Source organism: Nesoenas mayeri (assembly GCF_963082525.1).
Source record: "Nesoenas mayeri genome assembly, chromosome: 18".
Classification (NCBI taxonomy): domain Eukaryota; kingdom Metazoa; phylum Chordata; class Aves; order Columbiformes; family Columbidae; genus Nesoenas; species Nesoenas mayeri.
The window spans coordinates 10,752,545-10,768,988 of NC_137566.1; the positions used below are offsets into that span (position 1 = coordinate 10,752,545).

The 16,444-nt window shown below is 54.7% G+C and overlaps 1 protein-coding gene across 1 annotated transcript; it reads left to right on the forward strand.

Annotated features, from left to right (window-relative positions):
• Window positions 1-1,669: 1,669 nt before the first annotated feature.
• On the forward strand, window positions 1,670-7,815 carry LHX3 (LIM homeobox 3; the record flags this gene model as incomplete). Its single annotated transcript, XM_080355858.1, has 6 exons — window positions 1,670-1,739; window positions 4,605-4,776; window positions 4,969-5,171; window positions 5,383-5,534; window positions 5,634-5,805; window positions 7,397-7,815. The coding sequence occupies 6 exons, from the start codon at window positions 1,670-1,672 to the stop codon at window positions 7,813-7,815; spliced, it is 1,188 nt and encodes a 395-aa protein (XP_080211984.1).
• Window positions 7,816-16,444: the final 8,629 nt, after the last annotated feature.

Consider the following 16,444-nt stretch of genomic DNA (forward strand, 5'->3'; position numbering starts at 1 on the left):
AGAAGCTGTTGATGGCCCTGGGGAGGGTTGGGATGTCCCAGCGCAGCCGCTGCTGGTGGCACGCAGCAGGACTCGCGGTACCCAGCAGGACACACGGTACCCGGTGTCACTACAGCTCAGTGCTGCTGCTTCACCAGTGCTCTACCGGTACCCAGCCGTGCTCCAGCCCGATGTTTCCAAGTACTCTATTTGGGGACCCCAGATCCTGGTTCTCAAAATGTCTCCCTGCATTTTTGTTCCGACCGCACAGGTCTGAGCTGTCCCCCAGGTGGGACCTGTCCCCTGGCCAGATGAACCACCAGAGGGGACAGTCCTGCCCCAGCTGTTGGCCCCACAGCACTGAACCATGCAGGACCAAAGTGGGGAGCAGGCGTGAAGGCAGCAAGGCAGCCAGGGGTGCTCAGGAGTGGTGGGGGGCTGATGTGGGTGCCGCCAGGTCAGGGTTTTGGGGGGCTCAGTGCTGGGCCCGCTCCCCGGTTGCCCCCACGGGCGGGCGAAAGTCCCTGTGCTGCCGTCCGGCAGGAACATATGTGTGTTTGGAGGCTCCCGCCCCTAAGCTGCTTTTATTAATTTGTAATCCCCTGCGAGCAGGAGGTAAAGGGATTCGGGGGGATTAACGGGCTCACAGTAACAACCACAATTATCAGCTCCGGCTGCCTGGGGCAAGCCGTGCACACACGCACGGGGCTGTGCACCCCGGCACGGGCACGCACAGCACACGGACGAGTGCGCACACCAACATCTTCACACGTGCAAACACAGCAGCACCCATAGGATAGAGCACAAGCACACAGGTACAGATACAGGCACACACATCTGTGTGCACACGCAAACCTGCACACCTCCACTCGCACACCCGCATGGATGCACAGGCTGGCACACGCACCTCTTGCACACACAACCACACACAAAAAACCTATACGAAGAAGTGCACACGCACACAACTGCACACACAGCCCTGCAACCCCTGTGCACATGCGTGCTCCTGCAAACACACCCGCATGCCCATGCAAATACACGCGTGCACACACACATCCATGTCTGCTCTGTCCTCAATTAGTGCAATTAACCTCCGCCAGCCTCAGGGCGCTGATTGTCGTGGGTCAGACACGAGACTTCACCCGTTACGTCTCCATGCTCATTAACTAATTAGTGGAGAGGGATGAATCCGCCGCTCCCCACAGGCGGCGTCGGGACAGACACGCACCGCGGGGACAAACGAAATCCGGCGGCGGGGGCGGCCGGGGGGCGAATGGGCCCGGGGGGAGGCTCCCCCCGACGGCGACTCCCCCCCGCCCACGGTGCGATGCCGCCGCCGGCGCTTTGCGGGGGCGCCGGGGCCGCTTTGCCCCCGGGGGCGGCGGCTGCACCCGGAGCCTGCACGTCGTGCGAATCGGCCCCGGCCACGCGTGGGACGTGGGGGAACAGTGTCGTCTCCCCTCCCGCTTTTGTGATGCTAAAGAGCCCCGCGGTGAACCGCGGCCCAGCTGCGGCCCGGCCCGACGGCGCGGTGCCGCCCCCGGCCCGCCCCCCCGCGCCGGCCCCGCTCCGCCCCGGGCGGCGGCCAACCCCCGCGCCGCTCCCTGCGCTCCCCTCCGCGCCTCTCCGCCACTCCTCCGCAGCCACCCGCGCACCTCGGACGGCGCCCGGCGCGCCCACGGAGGCCGCGATGTTGCTGGAGCGGGTCCGCGCCGGCTCGGAGAAAGCAGCGGAGCTCTGCCCCTTCCCGCGGAGCCCAGGTGAGGGGTGGGACGCGCAAATCTCCGCGTGTCCCCGCGGAGGCGCCGGTAGCCGCTCTGGGAGCCCCGGCAGCCCCCAGCCGTTTCGCGCTCCCGGGGCAACGTCGGGGCCGCGGTCGGGGCTGGCTACCGGGGAGGGCGAGCGGTCCGACGGCACCGGGGGGTCCATCCTGGTCCATCCCGCCCTCCCACTCTCCCTCTCGTTCTCTCCTGACTCGTCCCCAACATCGGAGACCGATCCGCTGCCCTCGCACGTCGACGGCTCCGGCCCCGCGCCCACTCCAGGCGCCCGTTCGGGTCCCCTCGGGTCTGGACCGGGGCTCCCCGCCTGCTCCCATGGGAAACGCGGAGGCTGTCCCGGGCTCCCCACCGGATCCAGCCCAGGCAGGAGCTCTGACCCGCGCCGCGGAGCGTCGGCTCCTGCCCCGAGGTCCCACTGCTCTCCGCGCAACGAGAGCAGGGACGAAACGGGCAGTTTCTTCCCGCGGGTTTGCCCCCGACGACGGGCATCCCCCGCGCCACCCCGTCCGGCTCCGATCCGGCTTTTCCCACTTCTGGAAAAACTCCCATTAATTCCTTTCCAAAATGCTTTTTCTTCCCCTCCCGTTTACCGAACGGAGACAGCATTGTCGGGGCAGGGAGAATCGGGCCGCGCTGCCCTGGCGTGTCCGGGACACCGGGGGTCTCACCGGGGGTGGCAGAGCCGGGTCCGCGGCACCGGGTCCGGTCCCGGTGTGGGGTGGTCCCGGTTCTCGCCAGCATCGACAGCGGCCGACGGGGCTTAAAAACAAAAACAACGAGAAGCCGTGTCGGGGGCCCCGCAGGTGTGCGGGAGCCGAGGTGCCACCGGGAGAGGGTCCAACCCCGAGGGCCGGGCAGCCCGGTAGCGCCCGCCACGGGGCTAGTGCCCCCGCTCCTGCCCCTCGCTTGGCGCCCGGTTTGTCTCTCTGTGTCTCTTCACTGCTGCTCTCCGCGGTGCCGTCACCGCAGTCGCATGTTTGACCCGGCAACCGGGAGATGTTTTTGCTATGGGGAGGAGGAGGGGAAGCCGCCGAAAACGAACCCCCGGTAGAAGGAACGACGCGAAGACAGCGTTTTCCCGCAGAATGCGACTCTCGTTTATGGCTCCGTGCTCGCTGGCCGGGCTCCGTCGGGGCTCCGGGGGGCAGCGGAATGGAAGCAGGGGGACTCACCGGGGCTTACGGTGGCGGAGGGCCGGGGCTGTGCGGCGGCAGGACCGGGCCCGGCTGGGGCTTCGTGCCGCCGGTGGGGTCGACCCGCGCGGTGCTTTGCCCGGGCCGGGCGAAAATCCCGAGGTTTGCGGTTCACAACGAGCTCGGAGCAGCGGCCGGCGCTGCCACCCCCGCGGCGCTGCCCCCGCCGCCGCCTCGACCCCCGCCCGCCGCCAGCCCCGTCGGGGGGCGGCCCCGCCCGGGGTTCGTTTCCGGGCGCCCCGGAGCTGTCACCCTCCCGCCGTGCACAGCCGGGAAGGGGCGGCGGGAGGGGATGTGCCGCTGGCCTCGGGGGGATTAAATATAGCGCGCCGCGATGCCCTGCCCGGAGCTTCAGACCGGCACCGGCGGGGAGGGCCGGCGTCTAAAAATAACCCGCTTCGGCGAATTAAATCCCCGGCGCCGCGGGGGTGGCAGCGGCCGGCGGGGGGGACAACTGCCCCTGTGGTTTGGGGGGCCAGGAAGAGCCGACGAGGGGGGAGAGCGGTGGTTCCGCGCCCCCGGCCCGGCCTCGGTAGCGGCGGGGCCGGGGGCGGTGGGCGCGGGGTTGGGCAGCGGGGGCTGCGCCCGCGCCCCGCGGAAGTTGGGCCAGTGCCCGCAACCCGGCTGAAGGAGCGGAGCTGCCGCGGCCCGCGGAGCCGCCATGCAGCGTAAGAACCGCGGCCGGGAGCGGACCGGGCTGTACCGGGACCTTACCGGGGCCGGGGTTCCGTCCTCCCCGGGCAGCCCGGGGCCGCTGCCTGTAGTGCTGCCATTATTGGGGTTATTCGTTTGGACGCGTTTGGAATCGTTGAGGAGGCGGTTAATACCTATAACGATATCATTTCCACCTCTACCCTTACCCACAGCTATACATCTGTCTCTATAGTTATCCTTACATATAGATACTCTTATGTCTGCATCTATCTGTATCTATACAGCCGTTTCTATATATATGTCCATCTGTATCTACACCAATATATTTATATTTATGTATGTCTATATCCACATTTTTACCTACCTATCCATGCCTATGCCTGTATACCAATATCAATATATTTATGTCGATATATCTGTACATTTTCTTTCTCAATGTACTCTACCTGTTTATTTTTATATCTCTATTTCTCTATATCTGTATCCTTATATCATCTGTTTCTATATCATCTCTGTCGGTATCTGCAGTGCGACGGGACAAGCCTACTGCGTTTTAATTTTCTGTGCAATCCTCATAATTTTCGGCGGTTTCTTTCCCCACCCCGCGCGGGCCACCCCGCCGTTATTTGCAGGTGAAATTTGGAAATGTAGGAAAAGGGGGGAAAAAAGCCTGGAATAACTGCGTTTCAACTTTGCCGGCGGCTCGGCCCGCGGGTTCATTCCGTTCCCGTCACTTCCCTTCTCGTTTTCCTCAGTGTCCCCAGGCGCTTCCCCCGGCGTGGGTACTGCTCTCTGCGGCGCGATGAGAGGCTCACACGCCGCAGCGCCAACGAATTTGAACGAATAACACTTATTTTCGGCGCGTTCCCCGGGTCAACCCCGGGTCCGCCGTCGGGCGGTGGCAACCCCGGGGGCTGCGGGCCGGGCCGGTGTCGGGCAGGAGGCGGGAGGCAGCGGGGCCGTCGGGGCGGCGCTGACAGGGGCTGCCTCCCCGCAGAGATCCCATTGTGCGCCGGCTGCAACCAGCACATCGTGGACAGGTTCATCCTCAAGGTCCTGGACCGACACTGGCACAGCAAGTGCCTGAAATGCTCCGACTGCCAGACGCAGCTGGCCGAGAAGTGCTTCAGCCGCGGGGACGGCGTCTACTGCAAGGAGGACTTCTTCAAGTGCGTGGGGACGGGACGGGGAGAAACCGACGGGGGGACACGGGGGGAAGAGTCTGGGTGGGTGAGGGACACGCGTGGGGTTCAGCACCGCGGGCAGCGCCGGGCGGGTTCAGCACCGCGGGCAGCGGCAGCCGCGCCCCACCTCCCCGGCCCTGCCGCGCTCAGCGGCCGCCGCTTGTCCCCCCCGCTCAGGCGCTTCGGGACCAAGTGTGCCGCCTGCCAGCAAGGCATCCCCCCGACCCAGGTGGTGCGCCGGGCCCAGGACTTCGTTTACCACCTGCACTGCTTCGCCTGCATCGTCTGCAAACGGCAGCTGGCCACCGGCGACGAGTTCTACCTGATGGAGGACAGCAGGCTGGTCTGCAAGGCAGACTACGAGACGGCCAAGCAGAGAGGTACCCCTTGTCCCGTCCCTCTCATCCCCGCCCGGTGGCAAGAGGGAGACGGCCTGGGGCACTCTTGCCCTCTGGGACACGCTCATGGAGAGGGTGGGAAGGGTGCCCGGCAGCATCTGCCGTCAGGGGGTGGCTGGAGGGAGGACGGGGGTCTCACGTCCCTGGGAACGCTCCGTGGTGACTTCACCTCTAACCCGCACCGTGTCGGCAGAGGCTGAGTCCACGGCCAAGAGGCCTCGCACCACCATCACGGCCAAGCAGCTGGAAACCCTGAAAAACGCCTACAACAACTCGCCCAAGCCGGCGCGGCACGTCCGGGAGCAGCTTTCATCGGAGACGGGGCTGGACATGCGGGTGGTGCAGGTGAGACGGGGCGGCCCTCGCTCCCCCCCGGCTCTGTCCGGGCGGCGGGAAGGGGCCGGTCCCGCAGAGAGGGAGCTCCCCGGTGTGTCCTGCTTGCAGGTCTGGTTCCAGAACCGCCGGGCTAAGGAGAAAAGGCTGAAGAAGGATGCGGGGAGGCAGCGGTGGGGTCAGTACTTCAGGAACATGAAGCGATCCCGGGGGACCTCCAAGTCCGACAAGGACAGCATCCAGGAGGAGGGGCCCGACAGCGACGCCGAGGTCTCCTTCACAGGTCGGGGCTTTGCCGAGCGCGGTCTGTGCCCTCCCTGTAAAGCTGCTTTCCTTGTCGAGGCTTCTTTCACTCCCTCAGTGCTCCGTTAATAATTTTGGGCCTTAATACAAGGAGTGAAAACAAGCGTCCAGGGCGGGAGAAGTGCAGGGCTGCGGGGTTTGCCGCGGTGCGGCCCCGGCTGCCCGCTCATGGCAGAGCTGCGGGGGGGTCGTGGCTGAGGAACTGCAGGGAGACCCCGCTCTGCCTGCGGGGGGGCCGTTTCAGCTCCTAAAAGCTGCAGGGAGAGCAGGGAGAGCAGGGAGAGCTCCCCGGGCAGGCGCGGCAGCTCCTAGAGCCGCTGCTCATAAACAGCCTTTCCAAGGGACTCTTGGAAATACGAAAACCAGAGAGTCTGAAATCACGGCATGTTTCTGTGGGAAAAGTGTATACAATTTATTTTCATCATATTTCGGGGTGCTTTATCTGCGCAGGCACTAGTTAGATCTCCATTCCCCGTTCTGTGGGAGCTGTTTGCTCTCCACGGGAGATCACTGTGTGTTAGGAGGTTTCTGCATCGGAGGGTCCCATTTTTGGGGCAGACATTTCTGCCGGGGGAGGTCGGTGTCTGCAGTGGGGGCACGTTCTGCGCCCCAGAGCTGCCCCAGGGCCCAGTGGTCTCTGCTGACAGTATCTGATCTGTGCTACCACAGCACCCATATGTGCATGTGTTTCCATGTACTGTTTTTAGGAAGCCAGGAGAGAAGCTGAAATGCAAAACTCTGTGTACATATTTACACAGACATACGTCTATAATGCATGTATGTTTATACACACACAGCTTTGCATCTCAGCTCCTCTCCCATGTTCCTAAAAACTATTTGATTTTCAAGTCTCTTTATACACACTGTGCATCAACATCATTAAATATGAATATACTATAAATAATAACGAAAAAATGGTGAACAATTACTGATAGCTTGATGCCACAGATAGGTTTGTATCCCAGGCAACAGAGCATCTCTTGCTGTCCATAAAGCACCTAACAAGTGCAAACAATTTTTGCTGTTAACTCAAAAAATATTGCTCATCTTTCAGAAGTGTTTTTAAGTCTTACGAATACATTTCATTAACCTGTTCCTGAGCAGACAAATACTGCTGAGATTGAATAGATATATTTTTTTCTGAGCAATGAAGAATTTTTCTTGCATTGGTGAATGTTCAGGTAGCTCCTAAAATTCATATCAAAATTCAAGATAAATATTAAAGCCAGATAGAAGTGCAGAACAGAAGGTGGAAAGACATTGAACTCACAGTCCCTGTTAAAAGATTATTTTTAAATCACAGTTTTATATTTTAGTATGTACTTCTCGTGCGTATTTTTAAAATCCAAAATGTATTATATATTTGGACTCTGAAAAAATAATAATCCTGTGGCCTCTGTGAAGATCCATCAACAAGAATGGGAGTAATAAGGAATTACAAGTGGCAAGAGCGGGGCTGCTCAGCTCCATCCGTCCAATCTGTTTATACCCAGAGCTTGCGGGAGTTCCCGTGCGGAACTGCCAGCCGCGGCCATTACTCTCCCAGTAAAACCAGTCTGTTCCCCTTTCAGATGAGCCCTCCATGTCTGAAATGAGCCATTCCAATGGGATTTACAACAATCTCAATGAAGCATCCCCTGCTCTGGGGAGACAGGCTGGCACCAACGGGAGCTTCGCTCTGGATCACAGCGGCATCCCAGCTCAGGACCAGTACCACGACCTGCGATCCACCAGCCCCTACGGGATCCCCCAGTCACCGGCGTCCTTGCAAGCGCTGCCAGGCCACCAGCCTTTAATCACCAGCTTGGTTTACCCAGACAACAGCTTGGGCATCATGGGACAAAGCGGACAAGGGGTGCCCCAGCCCATGAGGGTCCTGGCCGGGAACGGACCCAGCTCCGACCTCTCCACCGGCAGCAGCGGCGGGTACCCGGATTTCCCCGCCAGCCCAGCCTCTTGGCTGGATGAAGTCGACCACGCTCAGTTTTGATGCAGGTTCCAGCACCGTGCAGCGGGGAGGGAAAGAACTCGGTGCCGTTGAACATTGTCTGCTCTTGGGAATGATGGACGGACAGACTGAGGGTGCTGAGGGGGGCAGGACAGTGCGACGAGGCGCAGAGAGCGGCTTTGCTTTTGGAGGGGTCGAAACAGGACGGGGGCACCGCAGTGATGAGCACCCGGAGCGCCCAAACGCAACTGATTATTGTGTCTTTACTGAACACCGAGACTTGTGCTTTACAGAGTTGAGATGAGGCATCTGCTCTCTGTCGACAGTGCATTCTCCAGAGCAAGGACTTGCTTCACCACCCGCCCACACCAAGACCTTTTAAAGAGAAAAGAAAGTCCTCACCCACAGTACAAGGTGTGACAATGTCTATATTTCTATAGGGGAAATGTTAATAGTGAATCACTTCAGAAATCCATGGTAGAAAACTTCTCTGTTCTTCCAGCAGATTTTTAAAAAGCGCACCGATGCGGTATGTTTTGGTTTATTTTGAATTGACATTAACTTTTCTAAAATGAAATGCTCTTTAATATGCCAATCATTTATCAATGACTCTTTTCCTTTGTAAAATGAAAACCATACGTTAATTCTGCTTCTCACCTTTTTAATTTGTAGCTTGCTAGCTTTATTCTTCCATGTAAGCATTAAACCGTGAATAGATGTATTTATTACCAAATAACTACACTTTTATCGCGAGGTCAGGAGGTGGTTTTTCTAGACCCAGGAACACTTGCAGCTCCAGGTTGTGAATTTGATGCTTTTCTTTCAAATCCCTTCGCAACGGTTTTACTGCAAAGTGTCTCAAAAGTCACCCTGATGTCTTGTTGCCAAATACCTTCTCGGGGGTGTCTGGGCGGGGGGTTCGGCTGGTTCGGTTCCAGTCGCTCTGCAGCGAGCACACGCTGACCTGTTCCAGGCTCTTCTGTATTTCCACAGGTACCGCGTGGGCTGATTGTGAGCAAAGACAAGACAATATGTGTATTGTTCTCTGTAAAAATTATCCAGTTAAGTGTAGATTCTGTGGATGTCCAGTGTCTTTTATTTATATTCTCGCTTTCTCTCTGATGATCAAATACTTCAAGATTACGAATAAATTTGTCAGCTAAGCTTTAAATAGTCTTTCGCTAAATTTACATCAAAAGAGTCACTAGAGGTAAATACAACACCTGAAACTAAAAGGAAAAGCCCTCAAAACTCGATGTCATGACTCGACAAAGTGTTGAAATCCTCTCTCCCCTTTAAACACAGGAGCAAACCCACCGATGTAAAAATGCTTTGATAAGCTGAAACATAAAGAAATGAGAGTTTTGGAGGCTGGTAATCATTAGGAAACCCAAACAGTATTGCTCTGTGCATGCACAGGCTTTGAGTGCGGTCAGGCTATTTTTGACGGTTTATGGTTATTTTTCAGCATTCATCACAAAGGCAGAAATCCATAAAGCAGAAATCTGTGCTGATAAAGCAATAGAAGAGTCTGATATTGCCTGTCTGTGAATAGAGTGTTGTGCACACCAAACACTAAAATATATTGGAATATTTCAAAGCAAAATCAGAAAGAATATTTTAAAACCCTAAGGAATGAAGCCTGACCAAACATACACATCCCGTGTCTGTATGCACACGAGAGGTGTGTGTATCTTCATATAAATATGTCTGTGATCACGCTCCCTGGAGCAGAGTGAAGCACTTTGCTGAAGTGTCTGATGTAAGAATCAGACGTGAGACACCTGTGAAAGCACAAGGGCTCCAGCCCCTCGCTCCCCGGAGGGCTTTGTGAATATTCATCTGTGTTGCACCAACCGCCCCTGAGAGCGGATCTGAGCGCAGCGCCGGCGGCACCGCGGACTCGCCGGGGCCGGTGGGGACACCGGGGAGCTCCAGGTTTTCATTCCTCCCCTTTTCTAAAGGTCACATCACCACGGCCGGCACAGGGTGACGTGTCCTTGTCCCCGCTCTCTTGCTATCCTCACCCTGGCTGTTTTGCAGCTGCGGGGGACACGTGCTGCCCTTCAAACCTGCTTGTCACAGCCTCGCTCGGTGAGGGTGGGACACTGTTGTCTCCAGAAGCCAGCGGGTATTGACAGGATTTGTAGAAAGATGTAGATTTGCAAACTCCTTGTTAACCATCTCTACAGCTTCTCCCCCTCTTGTTACACTTGATTTGCTTCCGAGAGAAGAAACACGTCTGGTTTCTGCTCCGTGAGGCATCAGGAGCCTGCCCAAAGCAGAGCAGGTGCATGTGTGCTGCCTTAGCACCGCAATATTCACCCAACAGGGAAACCCACTCTCTTTTTTCCTTCTTTTCAGGAGACCTGATCCAAGAGCTAAAGCAGGGAAGGGAGAAACCCCGCTGCGTGACACCATGGGGCTTTTGGTCTAAAAACACTGCGCCAGCTTAACGCAGAGGTGATATGTGCAAATGTGCTCGTGTCTCTGCTCCTGGGGGATTTTTTGGATGGATGAAGCTTTGGCTGTTGTAGCCAGGGCAGAATTTTGCCCCATTTGGGTCTCAGCCCAGCGCTCGGTTCAGCACCAAGAGTCTGGAGCTGCTATTTCTTCCTTCTCCAGAACTGAACAATAAAGAGCCAACTGTTGCTGCCAACCCGTAGGCACATCGCAAGGACAATGAGACTCGTGGAGTAATTAGAAAATGATGGGATTTTAGAAAGCAGATCACAAAGCTTCACCCGAGCAGAAAACAAGGGCTTGTATTTTCAAGAATTTTGTGGTTTCTGTTCTCTTGAGCTGTGATCTGGAAACCCCCCCCAACCAATTCTGGGTGTTCTGCATCGAAACATTTTGGCACTTCAAGTATAAACAATATTTTCCTAGAAAAGACTAAGAAAGGCTATAGAAGTGTCTTATTTCCTTAGAAAAAGAAGGAAATAAGAACAGAAAGACAGAAATGTAGTTGATTTTAGGATGACAATGTTATCATAAACCCCAAATCTAGAAACTGTACTAATTGAACATTTATTGTATAGATTTTTTTCCAGTTTCCCTCCCAGGAAATAACGGGCGCTGTTCTTCCTCTCACCCCGGGAATTCCCAGCGGATGGCTGGAATTAGGAAAGGAAGAAATGCAGATTTCTCGCTGCCTTTGTGCTGTGCTCTGAAAGGCAGAAGGGGCCGAAAGGTGCCGGTCGGTGCTTGTGCTCGTCTGAACACGGAGAAGAGCTCCCCGAACGGCCTGATATCAAATGCAGGGGTTACATTTCAGCCTCTCCTTTCAGGGCCGAGGCTCGGCGATGCCATTAATATAAATGCTTTCTTCCCGTTAAAAAGGAAACCAATTTGAAAGAAGCAAATAAAACTAACGCCATCCAACTGACTGACAGCTCGTAAAAGCCAAACAGAATTAGGAAGAGGGGCTTGCGTTGCTCAGTTTGCAGGTGAGCTTTATCACCTCGGCTGGTTTGCCTGAGCGCAGGCAATTTTTGTGCTATCAGCAAGGAAATCTAGCGCGGGGCTTGGGGACGTCACTGTGTCTTTGGGGACAGCAGCGTCCCTTTGGGGATATGGGCCAGGTGAACCCTCACCCATGGGGAGCAGGGAAGGGGCCGGGTCATCCTTGGGGTCTCCGCTGATGTTTCCTCCCTGATGTGTCAGAGCATCCCATGACAGGCGCCCTCACACCCTGCGCATCCCCGTCACCGCTCCCTGTGAGCACCAGGGGCTGCAGGAGAGCAAAGTCCCGTATGATTTATACACTGAAATAACATTTCAAAGCAGCAAATGACTTTGTTAAAACCTGACAAGAAAACCAAACTAGCAAAAATATGCCAAGGAAAAGAGCATAGGTGTTTAAATTAGGTGTTTTTTTCCCTCTCTGACATCTTTATGATGTGCCTAGGTGGGAGTGCATTTTGCACTAAACCGCACGTGTTTGTTGGCACACGGGTGGAGCGATATGGAGCAGAGCCTGGGGAAGACGTTGATTTAGGATGCAGAAGGCACAGCTTCTGTGCTCAGCATTTTGCAATCTGGGGATGAAAAATAATTTAACAGCCAAATATGCAAGGCTTCTGGATTTCAATGAACTTTCCCATGTTAGAACATACTTTCTGCATATTATTGCTCTTGCAGTATACATGTATTTATATATGTGTGTGTGTGGGAGTGTCAGGAAGGTATGTGTGCTGCCTACAGAAAACATAGACAGAAGATGATCCCAGGTAGTAGTGATGCTCCTGGGAGGAATATCCGGATGGAGGGGACCCGGGTCCCTTCCCGCACAGCTGACCACCCGACTGATGTGCTGCTTGTGAACCTGCTCCGAATCCAGGGGGAACACAGAGGAAAGGTAACAAACAGCTCAGTCCTGACTCACCAGGGATGTTGTTTGACACTTATATATGACCCAGACCCTCCTCCCGCAGTGGAGGCAGAGCTGCTGGCTGGGGCGAAGGAGAGACTGCAGAGGTTTGGACCCAGTAAATACTCCAGCAAAGATGCTGCATTTTAACCAGCAATTTTCGTTAAGAGCAGCCCCCGGTTCAGACAAAAACGAACTCCACACCTTTTTTTAGCTCCCCAGTTATTTTTTCACTGTGGTTTGAAGAGCATCTCTGTTTCCCCAAGGAGGACAGAGCCACTTACTGCCAGTATCTGCCTGACCCGCGCTGTGTCCCGCTCCACCCGGGCACGGGCCGCTTCCAGCTCCTATGTCGGAGCCTGTAAAAAGTCTCCGAGTCAGCTGGAGGCGAGTAAATCATTCCTGACAGCTACATCTCTACAGGGCAGTTAGAATTAATGTAACAATTTGGCGTTTAATGAAGCAACAACATGCTGGGCTGCAGAGAATAGCCGGGACCTGCTGCAGTCACATTATAATCCCGGAGGGACCCAAACGGCAGCGACTCCATCAGATGCCGACTCGTCAGGCTGAGCAAACCGCCGGGGGGGGTTTGGGAAGGCGCTGCCCCCTCCAGCTGGGGCACGACCAGCGTGGGCCACCTGAGCACAGCGGGGGGGACCGACCGTGGCTCCGAACCCAAAATCCTGCATCCCGAAGCTCCCGGGATGGGGCGAAGGGAAGGAGCAGCGGGGATGCGAGGGCACGTCGGTGGCGTTGCTCACGCGTCTCTGCCGGGAAATGCGGCCTCGTCCCGAGGCAGGTCACGGAGATGCTGGATCAATGTTGTTTGTGTACAAAAAATACCTTCTGAAGCTTGTCAGAAGAGCGGAGAAAACAAGGCAGCGTTGGAGGCGCTGGGCGGGGGGAGCTGGCAGAACAATATGTTTTGTAAATGTAAACCAGCTTGATCGGGTGCTTCTCATCCAGAAGTCTTATTTCTGCAGAAGCTGCAGGTATTCCAGCCACCTCCGGGATCTTAAAAACACCCACTGCACGAGGGAGGGAAGGGACAAATGCAAATGATATTGGAGACAATCTCCTGTTTCTATGTATATACATATGCTCTCAAAGCATCGCAGTTTGCAACAGCTTGGATGCTTTAAAATAAATCAAGCAGTGCATTTTTTTTTTCCCCCTCTCGCTTTTAAATGAAACCACGGCACAAAACGCCATCCCCTCGCTTCCAAAACCACCCCGGCTGGTTCTCCTCTCGGGGCCGGCCGGCGTGTGTGTGGCCATAAACCTCCGCGCGTTTTGTTGTGAAGCCTCATGGTCACCGGCTTTAAGGGCTTGACAGGTTTATAAAGTGCTGAGTGTCCCCGAGGGACCGCGGCACTGTTTGCAGGGAAGATGAAGCGTGCCATATCCAGCTGGTCTAACAAGGCAGCGGGAAATCTAAATTAATTCAGGAATCACTTCTGTTTTGCCGAGGGAGGATGTTGTTCTCAATCTATGGAAATAGCACAGCAGAATACTTATTAACAGCAGGCACGGGGGGCACGACACCAGGCTCCTCTCTTGTACAATGGTGTAAATCAGGGGGAATTTAGCAGAAGTGCAAAGCAGCAGAGTGAAATGGGAACCCCAGGGCTGTGTCCCCATACAGGGCAGGATTTGGGGATGGTTTATTTCTACTTGAAACAGCTGATTTCCTCAAACCTGCCTGTAGAGAAGGATTGGCCTCAACAAGTCCCACCTGGGCTCTGCAGGTGAGACCAGAGGGGGTTATTTAATGGCTCCTGGTTGCCTTTTGCTCAGGGCTGTGTCCTTGTTGGTTCCTGGCTGTCCTCAAGCATCACAGGGTCACCATGTATTGAACACTTGGGACCTGGGATTGAGCCTTTCCTCTGTGCCCCAGGTCAGTCGTGGGGGTTTTAGGGGAGCCTGTTGCAGGTTCAAGGGGTGTGGGGTTGATCTCATCTCCAGAATGTGGTGCTTGGTGTTTCCCCAGGGTCTGTCCTGGCATTTGTGTGGGCCACAGGCTAACCAGTATGTGTTTATATCCATAAGGAGCTTGGTTCCTAACATGTGGTTCCTTTCTCATCTAAAAAACCCCCAAACAAACCTCAGATGATCTCAGCTTGAGGTACAATAAGCCTTTGCTTTAACACAGCCTCTGTTTGAGGGGCTGGAGGTGTTTGCTGGTTCCTTTTTGTGAGGCTGCACAGTGCTGAGCTGTGGCTGCTTTTCCTTCTGCAAGCTGGAATAGGTTCTGTCGGGATTTGTTTTCTCAAATATGAATTATAATTTGAAAGGCAGAAACCTTTCTGGAGACGATGCTGAAATTCCTGCTCGTTTACTGCTGCCTCATCTCTCTGTGCTGTGGGTGGGGGGGTCCTGGCAAACAAGTGGTAGTAATAGTGTTAAAGTTATTTGTTGTGACTATGTCCTTTGGAAAATTAAGTCAAATACGCAGTGTGGTCTTTGGTACCAGGCTTGTGTGAGTTGGGGTGCAGATCTGCATGTGCCCTCAAGCAGGAGCGGCTTTGTTGGCTCTGAGCAGCCCTAACCCAGAGCCACAGGGAGCCTATGGCTAAATGAGGGAGGATTTGGACAGCAGACCTCAGTGGTTGGGAACTGGGCTTCAGTTATTGAGTTTATCACGTTGAATTGGCTTCATATGAGATGGGGCTTTTATGAGAGTGATTGAGAAGGAGCAGCGCCAGGTCCTGCTTCTGTTCCTTGCCACCAGCAGTACTTAGCACAGCCTTTTCATTTTCATTTTCTGAACGTACCCTCCTTGCCGTGGCCTGTTTCTGACAGGAGGCTGCCATGAGCTTCAAAATTAATTTTCCTGGACTATCCTAATCATTCTAGCTGAAACATCCCCTTGTTGTGCTCTTATTGGTACTTGGCTCTGGGGGATAAGGGTGTTTTGATGAACCTGCCTGATGTGGCAAAATTAAAACTTATTCTGGTTTTAATTTGTACTAATCATACACTCAGAAATAAAGAATTGGTCCCCCAAGTCTTTTTCTGGACTAGAGGACCAGGCTCATTTATTTGTACAGATTAATATGCTGCATGCTAATTGTGGGATGCTGATATTAGCCAGTTTGCAGCAACAGAGGCAGCGTAACCTCATCAAGTCAGTCTGGAGACGTAGCTGTAGCCAGATCCATTGAAACACAGATTCGTGCTAGTTTTATCACTAGATTTGCCAACAGGAATATAATCATTTTCGGAAATAAATTCCCTTGTGTTAATTGAAGCAATTCAATAACTCAGAAGAACACTAATTGAACATGCTTTGATCAGATGGGGTATTTCTTTCCCCCTTCAGCAGACAGGGCAGTGGGTTGTGTCCTTTGTGCGAGTTTAACTGTTCAGACCAAATGCGGCAGGATGTGGTGGGATCCTGATCAACCCCATGATGAGAAGCACTCACAGGAGCTGTCACTAAAATAACTGAGCGCTCAGCTCAGATTTTTGAAGGCTGGTGCTCAGTATCAGGTCTGGCTGTGGTGGGCAGCCAGAAAACATGTCCTTGTGCCTCAGTGCCTGCCCTGGGGGTTGGAAGCCTCTCTGTGCTTGGGGTGGCTGGGTGAGGTCCCCTTGTGCCACCCACGTTGTTGGCACCTTCGGTTTTTGGGGCCCTGGAGCTGAGGTGAGCCTATGTTTCTCCTTCAGGCACAGCACAGCTGGAATGCGATCGCTGTTGTGGCTCTGTGGGTTGACATGTTACTTGTCATTAATATTATATCAAGCCAAGCAGAGATCGAGTTGCAGCGTGTGGAGCCCTGGTACAGTTGCTCTTTCCCAACAGGTTGTGGGGAGAGAGCTGGGATGCCTGGGGTGGAACTGGCAGCAGAAATATAACTGAAATTTGTTGAAGGTTTGTGATTCTTGCTCCATCACCCCAGCTTGCTGCATCTATGGGGACAGGAGTTATTCAGGGTCACCTCCTGCCTCTATTATGGTAGAAGTTTTACCTTTTTCTGGTCTTGGCAGAGGATGTAGGAAGAGAAAAACAGAGTCCTCTTTATTTTCAGAGAGCATCCCTGCTCCTGCTGTGAATCAGGGCAAAGGGAAGGTGTCAAACTTCAGCCCACCCCGGGGAATGGCCGTGTGAAGTAACGGGTGTCCCTGCAGCGCTTCTTGGGGCAGAGCTGCAGTTACCATGTGCTGCTCCAGCCTCTGTATGTGTGCTGGGTGCTCGTGTGCCCATCACACTGTGTGCAACTGGCTTTGGAAGGTTTCTCTACTGATAACTGTGTTAGCTACGTGGCTACAGCTCCATACATGCCTACATTATAT